This window comes from Astyanax mexicanus, chromosome 11 (genome assembly GCF_023375975.1).
Source record: "Astyanax mexicanus isolate ESR-SI-001 chromosome 11, AstMex3_surface, whole genome shotgun sequence".
NCBI classification, from domain to species: Eukaryota; Metazoa; Chordata; class Actinopteri; order Characiformes; family Acestrorhamphidae; genus Astyanax; species Astyanax mexicanus.
In genome coordinates, this window is record NC_064418.1 from 26,184,110 (window position 1) to 26,206,437 (window position 22,328).

The 22,328-nt window shown below is 38.2% G+C and overlaps 1 protein-coding gene across 2 annotated transcripts in view; it reads right to left on the bottom strand.

The window, feature by feature from the left end:
* Window positions 1-3,585: 3,585 nt before the first annotated feature.
* parp4 (poly (ADP-ribose) polymerase family, member 4) overlaps window positions 3,586-22,328 on the bottom strand; it is a 32,820-nt gene continuing 14,077 nt past the window's right edge. The window contains exons 22-35 of one of the 2 annotated variants that reach the window (XM_049484752.1): window positions 21,478-21,554; window positions 18,483-18,670; window positions 17,592-17,691; window positions 17,331-17,501; window positions 17,153-17,233; window positions 16,952-17,032; window positions 15,537-15,632; window positions 14,973-15,092; window positions 14,748-14,790; window positions 13,347-14,687; window positions 12,125-12,345; window positions 10,666-10,768; window positions 6,285-6,417; window positions 3,586-5,042 (exon numbers count right to left, since the gene is read on the bottom strand). In XM_049484752.1, coding sequence (XP_049340709.1) covers window positions 4,841-5,042; window positions 6,285-6,417; window positions 10,666-10,768; window positions 12,125-12,345; window positions 13,347-14,687; window positions 14,748-14,790; window positions 14,973-15,092; window positions 15,537-15,632; window positions 16,952-17,032; window positions 17,153-17,233; window positions 17,331-17,501; window positions 17,592-17,691; window positions 18,483-18,670; window positions 21,478-21,554 — 2,957 coding nt within the window. In that variant the 3' untranslated portion in view covers window positions 3,586-4,840. Of the gene's footprint in view, window positions 5,043-6,284; window positions 6,418-10,665; window positions 10,769-12,124; window positions 12,346-13,346; window positions 14,791-14,972; window positions 15,093-15,536; window positions 15,633-16,951; window positions 17,033-17,152; window positions 17,234-17,330; window positions 17,502-17,591; window positions 17,692-18,482; window positions 18,671-21,477; window positions 21,555-22,328 lie in introns of both variants that reach the window. The other variant, XM_049484751.1, reaches the window with a different exon arrangement.

Here is a 22,328-nt window from a genome sequence, read left to right on the forward strand (position 1 = left end):
GCATTTTGACCACGATGTAATTTGTAAATTGTAGAGAATAATAATTGTAATCCAGAGAATAATGCATTACAATAGTCTAATCAAAACAAAGGTGTAGATCAGCTTCTCAGCATCTAGTGTAAGAAAATGTCTAATTAATGTATAAAAATATATACATTATTATGGTTGAAGATTAAATTAGACAATGTGAAAGGTTAAAAGAAAATAAGAAGGCATTTGATAAATAAATGTTGAGACTATGTATTCTATAGTCTAGAGCGAAAACAGTGACAATGTTGAAAAACATTGACTTGATTTTAACACTTTTAAACTTCATGTTGTAATTCTGGAAAAAAAAAAGAGAAAGTTAATGTAGTAAAATTTGTTCATGAATCTTCTCAGATCCATGGTGGGCATGACGAGGCAGGGAGAGTCCGGCGTGGGGACTGGTGTGCAATAGGCCCCAGCATGTCCACAGCTGAGATGAAGAAACACTTGTTCTCATACTCTGTATGCGGACACTTGTCATTACTCCCGGGGCTTCTTAGGCGTTATGTAGACCATCATGGAATCTTGGATGATTCCATTTGGTCTAGAAGGGGGGAGTGAACGGTGTGATTGGAGATAACCACACCTTTACACTCTTATTCTTAAATGTTTTATACATTTATATATACAGTTATTATTTTTACTGTTCACTTTATAATTCACTTAATAACCTTATGATCTTTGCTCTCTTTTTAACTGTCACGGCGACACAAGGCTTTGGAGGTTGTTTTTACTTTTTCAGGAATCAGGAAGGTCAGAGTGTTTTCATCAACAATGAGAGCTGTGAGGAGAACGTGACCCTGAGTGGCAGAGAAGCTTCACTGCTGTTCTGCTGTTCTGGGACCAGTGCATATGAACTAGGAGACAACAAGTTATCTGAGTGAAGTGCTGGAAACCTCTCCTCAGATAGCCAGAAGATCTTTCCATCCACTTTTTTCCTCTGTCTCATCTTCTCACAGACTTTAGGACACTTAAGGACTGTCTGCTGTGTTCATGAAGGACACAGTGCTGAACAACATCATGATAAGAACCTGTTGCTCAGACAGGCTGGAGCGGATCACGTCATTAAAACTGGACAACATGCTGTTAACTGGACTCTGCTGACGTAATCATATTGATAAGTTCTGTACAATCACATGTCATTTGCAAAATGTATAACTGCTTGGATGAAGTATGAGGAATTCTCTCTGGCCCTCGACTGGCTTTAGTTTATTTCTTTCTCTCTCTCTCTCTCTCTCTCTCTCGCGCGCGCGCGCGAATGTGTTGACCTATCGAGATTTTATTTGTTGATGTACTTTTACTCTTTTCTAATATATATCTATTAATTTTTGTTCCGCCATATGCAGAAGAAAGGCCAGTTCCTGCAAGTTACAGTAGATACAATAGAGTTAGATACTGCATTTGGGCTAGACCGTTTGTTTAATGAAGGTAAATAAAATTAGCTGTAAAAAGAAAATTATTATTGATTCAGAATCAAAGGGGGGAGTGTGATGGAAGGTGTTTATTGAAATGATTCATAATCAATGACGTGTGATAATTCATAAACAATGACGACTATTAATGATATTACTTTTTATTCCATGCGATGATAATGTGTACTCAGTTTAACTGAACTTAACATTCTTCCCTCAGTGAGCATATCTAAGATGCTGAGTGAGAGTTTTTCTATCTGGGGAAAACAGTGTGTGTCTATGTGTATGTGTTAAGGAATGCACGTCACAGTTGTTCTGTCTACAAATTCTGGCGCCAGGGTCATCTTCCTTTCTGCTTGCAATGTTTTGAGAACCAGCCTGATATGCCCACTAAGGGATTATGTCATACCATCTGTCAGAAGAAGTTGACGTGTCACAATGGTGGCACTGTGCCCATAATTGGGAAGCAAGATAGTAAGGGTGGGGTATAAAAAGAGCGTGGCACTCTTGCAAGGCAGGAGATCACTCTGTATTCATACGTGTGTCTTCTCAATAAATCTTGTTACTCATTCTGATCAAGACTCAGAGACTCTGAAAATTTCTTTCTTCCTGTCATTATTTTCCACCACAATGCCTACACCTGTATAAGTTGTGAGGTGTTATCTTTTGAGTGAGGTTCAACACTGGCCAGCTGAAGTTGTGCAGGCATTTAACATTCCTCGATCCATAGTTTTTTGTGGGTACTAGGAATACATAATTGAAGGCGTTATTGTGACAGCAGTCACAGCGACAGCAGCAGTGTCTGGCTAGAACTGTCCATGTTAACAGACAAGACAGCAAATCTGTCTCCTGCATTGAATTACATCCACATTAAAATCAGAAGACACCACACATATAGCGCAGGTCAGTGCAGCATTCTTTAGCTTTCATGGAACTTGGCAAAAGTTATGGAACACAATACTGGCTATTGTGCCATTTCTTTTGGCATGTCAGTATATATATGTGTGTAAGGATACATTTACATAAATCAAGACACTGACATGGCAAATTTGCAAAATTTGCAAAGTTTACAAAATCCCCTAATATTACATGGTTTCATGATTTGCCCATCCCTATTATGTCTTTTACACACTATTACCTAATGAAATACATTTTTATTTTCATCACAGCATTCCTATGGGCTTCACAATAGATACTTTGCTGTGTGCTGGATTGCATTAAGCCAAAAGTATAGTGTGTCATGCACTGATATATGAACCTGTTAACATATAAATGCTATAAAAAGTGGAAGTCAGTTGGTCATTAAACTGTAATGTTGTATTGCACTGCATTGAAGCATGCACTGGCTACTAAATATTTAAAGGATTACCCCCTGAACCACTACACACTTTAATTATTGGAGAATTTGTCATTGTATCAATTTCTTTGTCCCAAAAGAGACAATCATTTTTTTTGCTTTAAATACATTCAAACAATTTTCCAAAGTGCAACATCTCTGATGAAAACGAGAGGTTAAAGATTAACTTATAAACAAATAGCAAATGCCAATGTTTAGATCCACAGCTCCAGTAATAGACCAATGCGTCAAAATAATAATAAAAAAAAACTTATGAAAAGGATTTCTCTCTCTCACCTATCACTTTTTAAACTTGGTGTGATTTGTTTGGACAGGTGTGAATGCAGTTAATCACACTTGGATACAGATCAAAACATCCAAATAAAGACTCTTCAGAGGATCTTATTCTGATGCCAAATGAACTCTGAAGCAGTTTGTCTGTGATGAAACTGTGATCTTACTCATTAGTTATCAGTGCACTTCGCAAGACTTCTTACTTTACTTCACAGAAAATGCGCTTTATACTAATACTTTTTTTGCTCCCGCCCCAGAGATGTCGGACCAATAAGAAGAGAGAATGGTCTCTTGGTTTGTTGTGACACATTGTGATGCATCTACATTTTCCCTGTGTGGAACAAACCAAACCAAGCGGAAAACACTCTAAGCTTACAAACTGTAAACTAAGTTTACAGCTGACCTGAACCAGAGCAAACCAAAAATAGGTGTGAAAGTGTTCTCAGGCAGCAGTAATAAACTGGAACATCTTTAATTTGGTATAGAAATGAAGGACTTCTTATTTGAGGGTCTGAATTAAATTGTAAAAGAGCTTATGGTTTTAAACTCATGTTAAAACCTTTATTAGTCTGGATCTGACTCCTGGGCTATATGTTTACGCACCAGTGGCGTTTACACATAAAACAAATCAACGATGTGATAAAATCATTGCAGGTGCTAAACTTCTGTGGGGTCACCACAAATACAACAAATGGTCTGTTCACTCATGCAAAACAAACAAATACATCAGTGTGATCCTGCCATATCACAGACAAATATGCAAAATGTCTGTTACGAAAGGTGCTATTATCTTATCTCTTCCACATTTGGCAAGGTCATTGATGGCACATAAAATCCTACAGATACTCCACATTTCCTCTTTCTCTCATCTCATCTTTCAAATCTCAATTAAAACATTCTGTTTAATTGATATTGGTTAGATAAACTGTGCTAGTTTCGCTTAGCATTTGTGTTGCATTATACTGTATTTCACTTTTTTTTCCTATTTTTTATAACATCTGTCCATCAGAGGGCGCCATTCCTTAGAATATTCTTGTATTTCACTTTTTAACAGCAAGCAATGAGTCTGTCTTGCATTCCTACTGTTGTCTTTTGTTGAATACCTATGAATTCAGTTGTATCCAATTAGCAGTTGTGCATTCTATGTACACTTTTAAAGGTGCTGTATATGATTTCCTCATAGTTTGGTAGCTCTAACCTTAAATGGGAAACAAACAAAGTGGTGTGTAATGGGAAACACAACACCACTCCAGCCATTCAGCAACAGAGAGCGTTTATACTAGTGCACAGGATGGGGGAGCAAGGGGAGACTGTATCTGGTTAAAAAAAGTTCTTGGATCAGACATATGTGAACATTAGTATCTTTTTATTTTACACTCAAAAAGTACTCTATTTCTGCCTGACAATTTCTTAACAGTGTTAAGAAATAGTATTGTCTTGTGTGTGTCAGTATTGTTTTTTTCTTGTTTGAGAATGTTTGACAGATAATCTGATTTGCTTAGAAGCAGTAATTGTAGCAACAGTTTGCTAAAGCTAACTTAAAATTATATTATGTTATTTGATCATACAATATTTGTCACTAAAGGGAGGGTGTGTTTGCTTTGATGTTGAGCTCAAATATCAACAGCTATTCTCCAGAATCATATACAGCACCTTTAAATGTACCACATAAGTAAAACCTAGTTGACTATTACTGCTCTTAATATTTATGTAACTCTAGCTTTTTTATATATATAGTTCCACTGAAGCTAAGTCATGAATGTGCTGTGTTCTACATGACTGATATTCCTGTGCTCCTCTGCAGGACAGGGATCAGAGGGGAGCAGGGAGGCAGGGAGTCCAGTCCTAGCAGCTGCCGTGTGCAGGACTCCCAGTTAAGGCCGAACTCCAGTCTGCTGCACACACACGGATACTGTCTGTCTGCCCAGCAGACCCAGTCCACTGCCTTCTTCACTGCATCATAGCAGGCTGGCCTATAGATAAAATATACAGACACAGCAGGACATTAAACACAGTTACAGACAGCACATACTACAATGGGTACAGAAAGTATTCAGACCCCTTTACATTTTTCACTCTTTTTTTCATTGCAGCTATTTGCTAAAATAAAAAGGTCAAGATGGAGTGCTGAGTGTACATTAATGAGAAATAAAATATTTTTTTTTTGCAATTTTAAAATTTAAGGGGTCTGAATACTTTGCATACCTTCTGTATACACTACTTGCACATAACTAGGTACTACATATCTGCAAAACCTGTGAAGCATGCTAAAAGTATCAAGTGAAGTTAGCTGCAGCCTGAGATGGATTTCAGTGATCTAATGTTTAAACAATGTCTAATATTGCTTTAATTTAGAGCTCTAAAAATATAGAGATCTATTTAGATAGTAGAAATCATCAGTGACTATCCACCTAGTATTTCAGTCCTGCGAATTGAAAAAATATTTTGCATCCTGTACAAATATACTATGTCCTGTCTTTCAAAAAAATCATGTGTATTGTTTTAGAGGCTTCACTATAGTAAAATATTATATTACAATATGTAAAGACAGTTTGACAATAAACAGTATTTAGTGGGACACCAGGTGTAGCCCTAACAAAAATGATCAGAATATAATAAAATATTGTCTTACTTATAAATAAGTATTTATTTTTTTCTGAAAGCCTACTTTAACAATGAGTAACTATAGCATATAGTCGATAAAAATGGTGTCTGGACACCTCTGGATATTTAGGAAAAGTTTTCTGGAAAAAGATGAGGCCTATATGACGACCACATTTTCCTTTTAATATAAATCTCTATTGAAAATGCTGTTAATGCCCCATAGCGTTGGTTGCCACAGACAGGGATTAAGTCTAATGGGGATTTAGCATTTTGAAGATAGATTTCCCACTGAAATGAAACTTTAGCCTAGGACTAGTCTTAATCCCTGACTGGGAATCCAATCTACAGTGTAAATCTTGATACCACAGTACAATTATACATTATATTGACAAAACTAATTAGACACCTACACATTCCAGAGAGCATTCTCATGTGTGGCCTTTAAGGCTAGCCCAACTGGGTCCCAGAAAGTTCTGTCTATGGGCTTTATGTTGGAATATCAGGGGTCAGTGATGGGACCAGGATGTGCCTGCATCAACATCTGGGCTGTACATGCATGCACTCAAAAGTGCTTAATACAAACAAAACAACAAACAAAAAAAAACTCTTACCTGGGCTCAGGAGATTCAGAGAGGCGGAAGAGAGACTGAAACAGCTCCACATCCACCATCTTCTTCACTCGCATCAGCTGCAGCACCAGCAGTGTGGCCACCAGCTTCAGGATGTCAGCATGAGCCTTCACACCTGACAAAGCAAACATGTAGAAGGATATAACTGCTTCTGGCTGTTACAGTGTTACAGAGTCACACCTCCACCTTACAGAAAATGATGTCAAGTAATGCTATGATACCTTACAAATAATGAAATGACAACTTACTTTATCATACACAATGACACAGCAGATTTTACCATCAGTCTTTAGATTCTAAGCTGTCTTAGTCAAGATGTGATTAATTACCCTACACTCTTAAACATAAAGCTGCTACAAAAGTGCTACAGGTCCTATGAATGATGGAATTTGTTACAGAGATAAGATGAATAATTTTTCATAGGTCTAAAAAATACTTTATTTGATGTAATAAATAATCATCTATTTAATAATTATTTAAACCCAAACATCAATATTAAAAAATGCTTTTTTATGGTACCAAATGTGGTCCTTCTATGGCATGGCTCGAATAACCTTTTGTAACCTTTTTCCCATTCCTTTTTGTTTTAACCAAGTATCGCTGAGGCAATTAACCCCCCCCCCCATTCCCTCAGAGCCTTTTCACTTGCTGCAATGCTCCCAAAACTAGAAAGGAGAGGACAAGCACAAGCCTGATCTGACCAACTCTTTTGAAACTGCTGCCAATGGAGCATCAACAGGAATCCAAAGCGCTCTGAGGAAAGTGCCTGAACCCTAGTTTTGATACATGCGCTAAAAGATGCCTGTTCCAGACAGCATTGAAATGTGGGGAGACAGTGTCAACTACCCTCCAACCCAGAGAAAACAATTGTGCTCTCTTGGGCTCAGGCTGCTGATGGTTAAGCAACATCACCCATGAAATCAAACTTTATATTCTGGCCATAGTGTTAGTTAAAAGAGAACTCCAGTGTAAAATGGACTTTTGGTGTAGTAAAACATGATAAAAAGTACTTACCTTTGATGAATAGCACACCTACTTTCTCCCACAGTGATCCGAGATCCAAAAATTTTGACAGTTTGTCCAAACACTGCCTCCTGACGCAGGCTGCTACGCATATGTCTGTTATTTTCAGTTCAGTGATGGCAGCCCTCGGAGCTGAAGCTAGCTTTACAGGATGTAAACAGTGTTTTTTAATAAGCTACTAAATGACAGGGCTCTCCGGATTTTAGCAAGGAGGCGTGGAGCTATTTTGAATCTGTATAACGGTGGAAAAAGCAATTTATCAGGGAAAATTATGCCCCGTGTCACCCAGTCTGAAGAGTGTTTGGACCAACTGTTAAAACTTCGGGACCTCGGAATGCTGTGGGAGAAACGGAGGTTTGCTATTCATCAAAGGTAAGTACATTTTATCATGGTTTACTACACCAAAAGTCAAATTTACACAGGAGTTCTCCTTTAAGGTAATTCATTAGCTTTTCCACATTCATACCCCATAAGGAAGTTTTCTGCAAAAAAATTTCACGTTGTACAGCAGTGTACGAGCCAGCCAGCTTTAAAAAATTTTTTTTTTGCAATTCTTGATTTGATGTAAATTACAAATAAAAAGTCACATATGGTCAAATTTTGTGTTATCATTGTGTTTTTATTTAATGTAATAATGAACATAAAGTGTGTGGTGTGCTGTGTCCTTAAGTGCATTAGTGTGTGTACCTCTATTAAAAACATTGGGCCCTAACGTACACCCTGCGCAAGGTGCGCCGCGATGCTCGTTGCTATTTTACACCCTGCGAACAGTCTATATTAACGTCTTGCGTCCACGCAGTGTAAATAGCGTCAGAGATTACCAATGGACACTCCAAAACTTTGAATTTGTTATCCTTAAGCCACTTTGTAAACGGTTTGGCAGTATGCTTGGGGTCATTTGAGTCATTTGGCTGATGTCTTAACATGTGCACAATCCCTTCTGCAGCAAAACAACCCAACAACATGATGCTACCACCCCCGTGTTTCACAGTTGGGATGGTGTCCTCAGGCTTGCAAGCTTTTTCCTTTTTCCTCCAATCGGAACGATGATCATTATGGCCAAACAGTTTGATTTTAGTTCATCAGACCACAGAACTCCAAAAATGAAGGTTTTTGTTCCTGTGTGCATTTGCTTCTTAATTAATAGCTTACTCAAGGCAGAGTGGTCTTTCAGCCCATGTCGATACAGTACTCATTTCACTGTCTCTTTCCAGCTTCAGGAGCATCTTCACAAGGTATTTGCTTTTTTTCTTGGGTTGATATGCACATTTTCAGACCAAAGCATGTTCATTTCAGGAACACAGGCCCCGTCTCCTTTCTGAGCGGTATGATGGCTGAACATTTCCATCTTTTTTGTACTTGCATATAATTGTTTGTACAGATAAGCGACGCACCTTTAGGCATCTGGATTTTGCACCCAAGGATGAACCACACATCATTCTGTTCCTGATATCTTGGCTGATTTTTTAGACTTTCCCATAATCTTACACAAAGAAGCCACGTGTTTGAGGTGTTACACCCATCAGGACATGACATCATCCTACGAGCTGCCCTACATACCGTATTTTTCGGGCTATAAGGCGCACTTAAAATACTTATTTTTTCCCAAAAATCGTCATTGCGCCTTATAATGCAGTGCGCCTTGTGTATGGATTTTGCTTGTGTTTACTGACCTCGATTTTTATGTGGTACACGGCGCTCTGTTGTGCAGAATTCCTCACCCACGCCAGAAAAAGATCCCCCTCTTGGGCTAGCGCGCGGTTACCTTTGACTGCCGTACTGCCTCTCGGCTGTGGCTCAAGGTAGCTAGTTTCCACTGTAGCTCCGTGGCCAGAACAAGGTGCCGGTAAACTTTCCTTTCCACCCGTTCTGGGGTAATAGCACAAACTGTTTCTTTTTAGCGCCCACTTCTAAGTAAAGTTAACCTCTTAACACGCGCTGGCCCACCGGCGGGCCAGAAATATTTAATATTTCATAACTGGCTGTGTTTCTGAATAGTTATGAACAGTTACAGGTTCAATATAGACATCCAATAAACCATTTTAAAGCTTAGAATCTCTGCTTTTGAGCTATTTAGCCTATTTAGCGGAATATCCTTTCAGAAAATAAACATTTAGGGCGAAATATGCCTTGGTTATGATTTTAATAATTCATAACTCTCATATTTGCGTTTATCGTTCGTCCATATTTCATCGAATGCGGTCATGTCATACACCATTCGAACCGTCTGGCTCTCCGGATTCCAGAACTGTGCTTTTACTGTAGGATGTATGTTTCATGAATTAGAGCTGCGTCAGAGCGCATGTTTCCAGTAATAAAAGGCTCTCCTTTTGTCCTGGGGTAACCTCCGGTCACTGCCGCCACCCCCCGAACACACACCCGCGCTCAGCCACAGGTCCTACCTTCAAAACGCGTCCAGACTAAAGAGAATCCATCAATCCAGTCTCCTGTAATCCACAGTTATATCCAAACAGCGCTGGAAATCACTTCATCCAGAAATGAAACTTATCCAATCTTTATCTCTGTTTTAAAACCGTTTTATTCACCGAATTCGGCACAACACGCTATTATAGTCAGAAGCCTCGCGGAGTAATGCGGTACTTGCTGTGCTTCAAGTAGTATTATGGTCTGTCGGAGCGTTGCGGCTACCGTTGTCAGGAGCCTCGCGGAGTAATACGTACTTGCTGTGCTTCAACATAATATTATGGTCTGTCGGAGCGTTGCGGCTACCGTTGTCAGGAGCGTCGCGGAGTAATACGTAAGTTACTTGCTGTGCTTGTTGATTTATTGCTCAGAGATGTTATTTTTCACAGATATTGTGAAGGATTTATTGCTCAGAGTTATTGTTACTGATATAAATAAAGTTTCATTTAGTGCGCCTTATAATCCAGTGCGCCTTGTGTATGGACTAACACTAAAAATAGACCGTTCACTCATCGTGCGCCTTATAATACGGTGCGCCTTATAGTCCGAAAAATACGGTAGTTTAAAGGCATAGTAATCTTATTGTATGTATACTTTGCAGAAAGTAATAAAAATGCCTTTAAAATTCTCTCTCCTTCTCATTATTCTGGTATTTTGCAAATATAAATATAAATAAACTGACCTAAAATGGGAATGGTTTATTCTGAGTTTATGTCAGACAGTGAGAAAATACATGTGTGTGTGTCTTTTATGTTGTACACTACAATATAAAGTGTATTCTACAGGCAAACACTCAGTGCACGTAGACTGGATTCTGTACACATACAAGGACACACAGCACTGCACAGACCAACTTTTACATCAACAACAAACAGAATACAAAATAAAATAACGCAAAATATACAGCTGAGCTTACCCAAAGAGCAAATGCCTTTCTCCTTCAGGAAGACGTTGGCGAAGAAGTCTATATCCAGGCCAAGGAATCTACTCAGACTCCTGGTACATTCCCAGTAGCCGTCCTGTGTTCAGTAAAACATAAAAAATCTATTAAATACATAAAGCACTTACGTATTCTGATAGCTTTATGGAATTCAATAAGAAATTTTCATTCCAGAGCATTAATAAAACACTCTTACAATGCAAATGTTTGTGGACTCCTTTTTTAAAGATCGCATTCAGCTCCTTTAAGTTACACTCATTGCTAATGCAGATGTACAAATGCACACACACACACACACTGCTTGTTTAATCTCTGTAAAGAAGTACTTATACTCATATTCGTACATTAAAAATCTCATTCCATCATTTTTCATTCATTTTAAAATGTCTAATTGTGGTCTCTAAAATGAATGAATGCCATGTGAGCTGTTTTTGTGAAAAAAAGTGCTCTGGTGATCCGGTATATGGCTGCTTTAGTCCGGTAGAGGAGTGGGTAGGAGGTAACGATAGGATTTTGGCTCTTGCTCATGAATATTCATACATGCAAACAAATCACCTCTGATTGGCTAACAGTACTGCAAGGCAGCGAGACGAACAACAGTTAGAAACGTACTAAAATAAAGACATTTTTACACTAATAACAGTCTTTTCAATGTCATTTGTTACTTTACAACATGTGTAATGCCCTGCTAAAATGCAATTCAGCCACTGAACTAATCTTAGAGTCTCTGTGAAATGCCAAATCCACCGAAGATCCTATGTATATCTAGTTACTTACTTAATTTAGGTCCAGAAAGTAAAATTCCACCGCAGGGTTTTGTTGGCTGAGCCACCCAGGCAGTTGTAACAAAACACTGGGGTGGATTTTTACTTTTAACTAGTGTAAACAGAACTGTTCTAAAAATACATCTACCTATCTACCTACTTCGCTGGTGGCATTCTAAAGACAAATTCTAACCATTCTAACCATGTGATGTGATATTTGCACAAATAACAGAGGAACAAACTGCCATGCTGTTCCTAGCACTGTAAGCTCCTGTCTGATGAGATGTGCCTGGTTGCGTGGCTTCAGCTTTGCCTGTGGGCGGTCCTGAGCCAAGGTGGGTAAGGCCATGAATATTAATTCACGGGTAGACGCAGACACAGTGTTTCCCTGATCGACTCGGTTTTCTGAATATTTTCTTATTTTCTTTTACTAGCTACTGCTGACAATGGAGGTTGAGGAAGAGTTTCAAGTGCAGCATCATATACAACTCAGAGAGACCTATCGTATTTCAAAAAGTGGATTTTAGCGAAAGGAAACCTTTAATATATTTATCTGTGATTTAAAGTTTGAGCATATCATTTTAACTTGTATTGTTTTCACAGTAGAGAAAGGAGGGCGCTGTATCTACTCACTTATCTCATTTGTGTGAATCTCACAGTCACATAGATACCTGATGCTGAAGTGTAAACAGCTCCTCCCAGTTGATCCCGTCTGGACTTCTTAATCGTTCTCTCAAACTGAACCTCGTTGGTCGGTATTCCATACTCCCACATTGTACATGTGAAATATATGAAAATTCAGCTTCACTTTGGTCAACTAAATTACGTCTACGACGGCGACCCCCACAACGACCTCCTGAAAAAACTCCAAAACCAGCAGAGGTATCTGCATCTACACAAGACAGGAAAGAACGTATATCCATTTAGGTCATGCACAGCCATCACATAACAATTAGGGTTGAGCGTTGTAACAATAACACTGCATACCACTTACGACTTTTTTTATGACAGCATTTTAAAATTCCAACATATCTGCTGTGCCAAATTTCTGTTTTGTGTTTACCTAGTAAGTGGCCAAAATAGCAAATCTTCTCTGTAGTTGTAAATTTAACAGTGTTTTGAGTTAAAGTTAAAAGCAGAGCCACTGAACCTGAATGACCAGTTTGTAAGATGTCCCTCAAAACAATTGAAACACTCCTAGGACCATTTACTCCACTGTGTGCTCTTCTTTCGTTGTGTGATTTATGCCTCAGTTAGCTATAACAGTCTGTGCTAGAATGTTTAGCCTGTTAGCTAATGTTAACTTTTTTTAAACCTGGTTGGCCAGGTAGCTGAGCTACAGAACCAACACACTACGGATACAAAATGTAATTCATCCAACAGCATTCGCTCAATCTGAGTCATTCTCATCCCACTGTGATGATGTCATATCACATGTAAGCTGAACTTGTAAGTAGAGTTTCAGTCAGACGGACTTGAGCGTGTTCTGTGGTAAACGGAATTTAATCATGATACATAAGTCAGCTCCTCTGATTCGCAGCAGTTAGCTAAACATTTGCAAATGTCTGTAAATGTCAGGGTAATAGTTTTAACATTTATTGAATGATTGACTTAAACGTGTGTACTTTCTGTTTTATCATTTTTCAATTTTAAAATAATGCAAAATTGATGGTATAGTAGCCGCAAAAATACAGGGCCATCTGTGCTACTTGCCAAGCTTATACAAGTCCCCACCCCTGGTGATACCATTTAACATGATGCGTATTTTGGACTCGTATGACTGTATGAATAAATGGATACCGCCCAACCCTAATAAGAGTCAAGTACAGTGATAGGTTAGCCTTACACTATAGAGCTATATATAAATAAATACACTGATGTGTTATTCCTTACCTTGATGCCTTGATAGACGTGACATTCTTTCTGGCAAAAGTGGTGCATCAACAGAACCCTCCGCAGCGAGAATGGAAGATGCAGGAAGAGAATGCATGGGGGCAAAACGGTGGCGTTCAGATAATTTAGAATATATATCATGTACAGCTTCTTTCCATTGATCAGGGGGAGTGGGAGTGATGGCAGCATCAGGAGTTTTGAGTAGAGAAGAAGACTTGCGACATATGACAGCGGGAGGAAGAGAAAACTGTGGTGTGACAGCAGAAGGTTTGGGCAAGATAGGAGGCAAAATGGGAGGAGAGGCAAAAGATGAAACAGGGGGAGGATGGTCGTGGCAAAGACCAGAATCAGAGGTGGGAAAGGACTCTAATTCAGGAATGGGTTGGGTGACAGGAGGAGGAGGAGCAAAGGAAACAGAATAAGAAGTGGAGCCAAAAAGAGCAGAAGGAGCAGTGGCAACGGATCCAAATACATTGGAAATGGGTTGGGTGGTGGCAAGAGGAGGAGGAGGAGGAGGAGAAGGAGCAAATAATGAAAAAGAGGGAAAAAGGTCATTTCGAAGACCAAAATCAGAGGTGGTAAAAGACTCTAATTCAGGAATGGGTTGGTTGACAGGAGGAAGAGGAGCAGAACGAGAAGTGGAGCCAAAAAGTACAGAACGAGCAGTGGCAACGCATCCAAATAAATTGGAAATGTGTTGGGTGGTGGCAGGAGGAGGAGGAGCGAAAAATGAAATAGATGGAGGAAGGTCGTGTCGAAGACCAGAATCAGAGCTGGTATAGGACTCTAATTCAGGAATGGGTTGGGTGACAGGAGGAGGAGGAGGAGGAGCGAAAGAGGAAGCAGAACGAGAAGTGGGGCCAAAAAGACCAGAAGAAGCAGTGGCAACGGATCCAAATAAATTGGAAATGGGTTGGGTGGTGGCAGGAGGAGGAAGAGGAGAAGCAGCAGTTAGAAAAGGAACAAAAGACTGAGTGGGAGGAGCACCAGGAGGAAGGTGAGGAACTGCCTGGCGGGATTGAGGAAGGGCATCAGAACATACAAGCTTCTCTCCAAATTTGAATGGCATATTAACAGCAGCAGCTGCAGGAGTAACAGAAGGGGTAGCTTTAACTGGCTCACGGTAACACAAGACCTCAAACTCTGGATTTTCCTGAACTAAGGAGGACTTACGGATATCTGATATTTGAGAGGTGGTTTGCTCTAACTGTATTGATGCTGCTTTCTTACATATCTTAGATTGTATCTTACGTCTTGGGGCATACGCATTGTCCTCTATACTACTTGCAGAAGGGGAGGTGGGAGCATATGCAGGAGAGCAGACAGGTTCATAAAATGCAACACAAAAGTCTGCCTCATCTGGAGGTGCGTCAATGTCTGATTCTACTTCATCATAATCTTCTTCTTCGTATTCTTCTTCATCGAACGCATAACCCCACTCCTCCTGCAAGAAAAGGAAAAACTATGAACAAAGCAATTCCAAAGAAATATTTTACATTGTTCATTTGATAAAACAAAAATTATTTAAAAAAAAAAATCCAGTTTAATTTTCCACAATGATTTGTATATATTTACTGATATTAAGATTAACATTTTATTTCTGAATGAACCCGTAAAATCCCTAACCCCATTGTCCACAATCATGTCCTCTTCTTCAGTCCAGCCCATGTACGGCAAGATGTCAACATCCTCCTCTGCAATTATCTTTGGGACATCAGTGATTCCAGAATCAGGCTGATCCTTGTCCTGCAAATAGATGAGGATGGAAAGGAGACTCCTAAATGAGATATAGTGTGTTCTTGCGCAGTATTTTAGCACATCTCACAACACTGAGCTTATTCAGTTACTCTTTGAAAAACAGCAAAGCTGTTCACGGTAAATGTGAGCAACATTGATCTCTCTGGGATGGGTTGATGTCATTTCCTCCCCACATCACTTCTAGTTTGCTGTTGGTCAGCACAGGTCTATTAGTGTCTAGTCTATTATGTCTACAAACAACGCAAACTATAGATTCCCACATTAGATCAATGTCTAGCCCTGTTTATAGAGCACAGACAATGCAACAGACTTGGTGTAAAGGTTCCACTGCATTAAAAATGTTTTGTTCCGATAAAATTCTATGAACAGGCTTTTATATTTGTATTAACACTTAAATGATGACAGCAATATTACAGTCAGCAGTAATCATACCCTTTCCTCAATGGCAACAAAGCTGGTGAACTGAGACAGGATAGAGAACTCTTTACTGAGCTCGATGATGTAGGACTTCAGCTCGGCTTTCTTCCCCTAAAAAAAGCAGCAGAAAAACAATCTTAACATTTAATTCAATTCCATGAGCACCACAGTGATGCCAACAGTGGCAAGGATGTAGTGGCAACAGTAGTAAAAACAGAGTAAAAACAAACAAAAGTACAGAGAGACAGTGTGGAGCTGTACCTAATGTAGAAAGAGGTTCTGAGTTATGAAGGTGAGTAGGTGTTAGAGATGTTAAAGAGATAATGGAGAGCTTTAGCTAAAAAACAGCCCTTAGTGTTTCAAATCCTGTATTTTTGTCTGATATCACACACTCTGGAATTATGTCTACAGATGCAGTTAATCATTAATGTTCCACAAAACGTTCACATACCTGGACAAGCTACTGTTAGTGACTGATACTTTGGTTGGAGCAAGATTTATCTTAATTTCTCATAGAGCAGTTCATATAGTTCACAATACACAAGGATCAGAAGGTTGTAAGACACCATATAACTTATATTCACCACTGTACAAAAGAAGATGAGCTGCATCTATGGTTGAAGGCACTAAATTTAAAACATTCACTTAAACATCCAAACGTCTTCTCTTGCAATTTTGTGAAGGGGAAAATCCTATGAAGCTCCAGTAAAGCAGACACATCAGTTTCTGTGAGACTGTCAGGGTATATGTTAGCCAAAGGGCTAACCTAAGAGCTTCATAAGCAGCCATTTCTCTTGTTAAGAGTGTTCTGGTATTGTTTACCATCCAAAAAATGGAATGAGTAGACATAAGGGAGTTTGGGTAGATGCTTTAAATTTAGACATTTAACCCCTTAAACCCCACCTTAAACCAAGCGTGGCATAAAGTGGAGAAGAACATGCTAAAATGAATGACAACTGTGATAAAAACAGGGTTATTCCACCAAATATTGATTTGTGAACTCTAAAACTTTATGAATATGAGCTTGTTTTCTTTGCATTATTTGAGGTCTGAAAGCTCTGCTTCTTTTTTGTTGTTTCAGCCATTTCTCATTTTCTGCAAATAAATGCTCTAAATGACAATAATTTCTTTTGAAATTTGGGAGAAATGTTGAAACATAAACCTATAAATAGCAAAATCAGAGAAACTGATTCCGAAACTGAAGTGGTCTCTTAATTTTTCCAGAACTGTATAGCCACCTCTTTTTCCACACATGTTGCTGCAGTTTTACATAAACATTGTTAAGCAGTTATTTACTGTATGAATTTACTGAAGAAATACAGAAATTGGTTACAGTGTAATCAATAAACAGATATGCTGCCACACTGGAAGATCTAACACAAAGTAAGCAAAGATGGATAATTATAAATAATTAAGTGTATGGTCCATACTTCATGTTCTGCTTCGCTAGAGCCAAGACTGCCATCCTCATAGTCTCTGATGATCGCTCTTGCTGTCAGTTTGTGAAGAAACTAGAGCATAGAAACACAAAACAAAAACACAACACCATACATTTAACACTCACAGTTTTAATATTAACAGAACATATATTAGATGATGCACTATAAAATATAAAAAGGTCAGAATCTTACTGTTCCTCTAGTCTTCTGCAGTTCTGTGGTGGAAACCATTGTCTTAATTTCTTGTCCACTTAGATCACCAAACAGAGTAGCCTAGATAAAGAATAACAGCTTTGAGCTCATGAATGATGAAGTTAAATCCACTGGGCAACATGCTATCATATTTTAGAGGTGATACATGATGATGTACCTGAGTGCAGTGCGGAACAAAGCCGTAGACCAGAGTGTGACAGTCACTGAAGAGAGCATGGAGCTGGGAGGGGGCTTGAACAGGAGAGGGCGCTGTAGGACTGAACTGCTGCCACTTCACTGCCACTGAGCTACAGCCTGGAGATGCCATGCACTTCACCTGAGAGTTCACCTGGAACACCCAAGCAGCCATGTATCACAACCTTCTGCAATACCCATACATACACATTCATGTGATATGTGTTAATCAACTGGAACTCACCTTCTCAGACCAGATGTGTTTTTTCTTGGTGTCAAAAAACTCAAATGCCCCTCCACCTGCCTGAGCCAGAGCTCTCAGCATGTGCCGATTAGCTGTTGGGCTGCACACAAGCATAAGCACGTAATCAGATACAGCAATCTGTGGACCATTAATGTTTTTCTTTGGGTAATTTAAGTTTGGTCAGAACCAAAATGTGTAAAATGGTGACTTGAAATACAGTTCAGACCTAAGGGCCAAAACTTGGTCTGACCAAAAGAGACAGTCTTAGTCCGTATCTACTGTACCACTACTTTCCAGATGGTTCACGGTTTTGGGACAATCACCAGAAGTTGAAGCAGTCCATTATCACTCATTACACAATCGAATACGCAAAATAACAGGTGATGTGTCAAAATCTGACTCCCCTTCATGTGCATGTGCCTCACACAGCAGTTTGATCGCAACAGATAATGCTTATGATTCTTGTATCCACTGTTACTGTAGATTAACTCTACATCAGAGGGAAAACTTTAATGCTCATTCTGCTGCATGATATGAAGCACAATCTGGCACAACACATGGAAAGTCTGAAGTCAAACTGACAACATTCTGCAAACCAATCAGTGTCAAATCCAGAAATAGACTCAGCTGAAGACAGGATGTAAAAAACTCCCTAAGCCACTCACTAAACTGCAGTGTGAAACTAAAACTATCCAGACCAAATCTATATGATGTAAAAAACACACAAACCTTTGTGTGGTCTTTAAGGTGTGAAAAAACACCCTTTGATACATTGGGAATAACAGGTGATGAATTTGGGGATTTGGAGAGGGTAAGGGTATATAAAATATTTATTGTATTAGGAACCATTCCTTTCTGTTTAATGAATGTCTAAAGCTGCAGAGTGCTGACCTGAGGCCGCAGGTGAAGAGGCGTGTGTGGCGGGCGTTTTCTCGCACCATCTGCAGGGTCTGTGGTTGGTTCTGCACATGCCCATCAGAGACCAGCAGCACATTCCTTACACCATGCGATGGAGGCAGCAGATTCAGGCTACGCAGAGGCCTCCACAGCTCAGTGCTACCACCAACAGCAGGAGAGGACTAATGATGAAACAGGAAAACAAAAAATATAGTAATTAACAGCTTATTTTATAAATATATTAATTTATTTGAAATTAGAAAAGTGATGTACTACTGGGTAAATACACAATATGGACAGGAGTATTAGGACCCCTGCTCATTCATCGCTTGTTTTCAAAATCAAGGGTATTTAAAAATATTTTTTTAGCCCTTTGTGGAGTGGATAATCAACACCTCACCCCATTCCTAACTTTTCACTGCTCTACAGCTAAATGCTGCGGGATTTATACACCTCTAACCGATACCAAGCATCAGGCATGATGATTATCCGCTCCAGAGGGTCCTATACTATTGGCAGCACTGGACAAGCTGTGTGTGCACCTTTGCACACCTGTGTCAGCGATGGGTGCAACTTAATGTAACTGAATGCATTCACTAGAAGAGGTGTCCACAAATATTTGGACATATAGGGTAAGTAATGCCCATTATGTGTCACTGATACCCTAAGGGACAATAAAATAATTTAAGACTTCAAGAACTGAATCAACTATTGATGAAAATCATGCTATAAACTATGAAAATAATTAAATCTGTGCTTGCAGCAGTTTTTCAGTTATACATCTTTGAATCATTTTTATTACTCAAATGGTGGCTGAACTGAACTCAAATAATTACTGTACTTTGACCAAAAATATATTTCAATAACTGAACTTTTTTACATCAGCATTAAATTGAATAACAATAAAATTATTCATTTTTTAAATGTAAATTTTCAGTCAGTTTTCAAACATATTATTTTGCAATTTTACATTAATATCACATTGTCTCACCCATCAATTCTGACACTCCTGTCCTACTTGCACCTGTCTCAGTAAACAAACCCATACCTACATACTTCACTTTCCATAATGTCAGGTCTCTTGCATCACACACTTCATCGATCACTCCATCGATGTCTCTGCTCTGGTGCAGATCACCTGACTTCTAAATTACATCCACTTGTGTTTCTCTGTTTATATATTTGCTGTTTGTACTTTTTGTGATTTCCATGTATCGACCCTTCCCACTTGTTCTTTCGTTAATTTTGCATTGTCTTTGTAAGTATTATTATACTTTTATAGCATTTTTTTTTTACATCTGCTTTACATTGATGAACTGAAATATATTTCAGGGTTCTCTTTTGCATTTCCTCTTTTAGTAAAACCTCTTTGTTTTATCCACACCTGCCCCTTTCCTGCCTGGCTGTGACAAACATTTAAGCATTATTTATTTTCACAAACAAATATAATGTTGGTAAAATAACTTGACAACAAAAAAAAGGTAACCTAGGCCTGTCACGAATGCATTTTTTCTGTGGATGATATATCACCCCAAAAATTATTGTGATAAGCGATATTGCTGTAATTTTAAGACCATTTAAACGTCACTGATTTAATGTAATAGTACAGCAATAAAAAGCAACTATACCCTTTTATAAACAACAATATTTAAATAATAATATTTTTCTTTACCTGCTGCAGTCCACACTGTGTATGGAGTCGCAGTTATTGTAGCATTGGTCATTGCATGACTGGCTATAATACTATTTACTGTTATATATGTCAAGAAACATTCAAATAAACACAACATACGTGTCATGATATCATGATTATCAAATATTATTCAGGTAGTGTCCATTTATTGAAGAAAAAGTTGATAATGTTATTGTTGTGACAGGCCTAATGTATATGTCTATACTTAATTCAAAAAACTATTTTCCCATCTTTAAATTGGGGTATAAAATCCTGCAGAAGATAGAATCTCATTTTTGTTTCATAGAATCTTATAGCATGGGCAGCCAGTCTGTTAGCCTAGCTAGCATTGAACTGACAGCAGCTGCATTCCGGTGTTGTGAAGGTATTATAACTACAGACTGGAGTAAACTATATTCATAATCCACATATCCTATAAAACCACAGCATCTACAAACACTAACCAGCACAAACACACCTATCTGTTATTAAAAAACAGTCATTAATTTAGTTCGGAAATACAGTTAGCATTGCCACTTAGCCGTTAGCCATCTCCATTAAGATCTGCAGTCTGTTAGCCTAGCTAGCAAAATCATTCCGGCATTGTGAATGTAATAAATAACTATCTTAAGTGAACTACAGCCATAATCCACATCTAATATCAAACCAGAGATCCTACCAACCCTAACCAGCACTAAGAAATAAATCTGTTATTAAAAAACAGTTATTAATTTAGCTCGGAAATACAGTTAGCATCGCCAGTAAGCTGTTAGCTATTGCAGCTAATCCTCTATGCTACCTGTCAAAATAAAAGTCTCCTGCACAACCGTTGCAAAAAATGCCCTGAATTTAATATTTAACGTATTTAATATTTTACTTTTTTATATTTAATAAAAATTCAAACATTTTATTTGAAAGGAAACTATTGTGTAATTGCATATGAAGTGTGTCAAATAAATGACTTTTGAATGCATTTACATTAAATGCACCTGTGGATACTCTTAAAAGGGCTGTGTGGTCTGTTTCAGCCTCATTATTTAACCTTAATCATAGTACTATTAATAAACTAAAAGTATCGGTATTTGTATCGGTATCGGCAATCTTATATCAGTTTTATATCGGTATCGGATCGGAGCTGAAAAAAGTGTATCGTCCCATCACTAAGTTGGGATGAAATAATTTATATACACTGTACACTACTGTACTTCAGTAACCTCTGAATCTCACTGGGCATCACAGTGGTATGCAAAATGAGACACATGATGTTTCTTAGCCTGTTAAGAAAAGTAGCATTAGCTTTGAAGGTACATAACTCACCATGATAAACGTCTTGGCTGATTTAAACACATCCTTGTTGTCTAGAACACTTGCTGAGGGGAAGGCCTCTTTGTAATCTGTTAAATGATAAAGTTGGGATGCCACATTTAAAATATAGTTGCATAAAAGTGCGAAAGAGTGTAATATTATTTATAAATGCATATCCTTTTACTCATACTGTGGTTTATGCCTTCTAAAAATGATCATGATGAAAACACATTATATTAAATTATAGAACTATAAACGTGCATTTTTGAAGGAAAACATAGATGTTCTAACAAATGGTTCCCCCTTTTTTAGATTGTTGCTATATACTGTAGTTTCTAAAGTATTTCTAAAGTATTAGTTTAGTTGCTAGGGTATTGCTAGGTGGTTGCTCGGGAGTTGCTATGATATCCCAAATGGTTGCTACACTGTCTTATGTGATTGTTAAGTTGTAAATAAAAAACAAAAAATCTTCAATCACACCAAAAAAGCTTTAATCAAACCAAACAATCTAGAGAAGAAAAAGTTTTGATGTCTATTAAGATTTTAAGATTTTTTTTATCTTAGATCTTTGGATTGAGGATAAAAAGAATAATATACACTGGATAATGATATTTACGTTATTAATACATCTCTCTAATAAAGCTCTATTTCTTACTTTAAGCTCAAATAATCTTAGATATTTAAAAAAAGTGGATCTGTTTTTTTTAACTAGGCTATATTGACCTTTCAGTTTGTGCTGTCCACATAACCTGTCCTAAAATTTTAGATCATAATTAGATTTTTTTTTTCTTTGGAAAAAAATAAATCACACTTCATTATGGACAATTATGCAATTAATGCTAATGTTATAATAACTATACTGC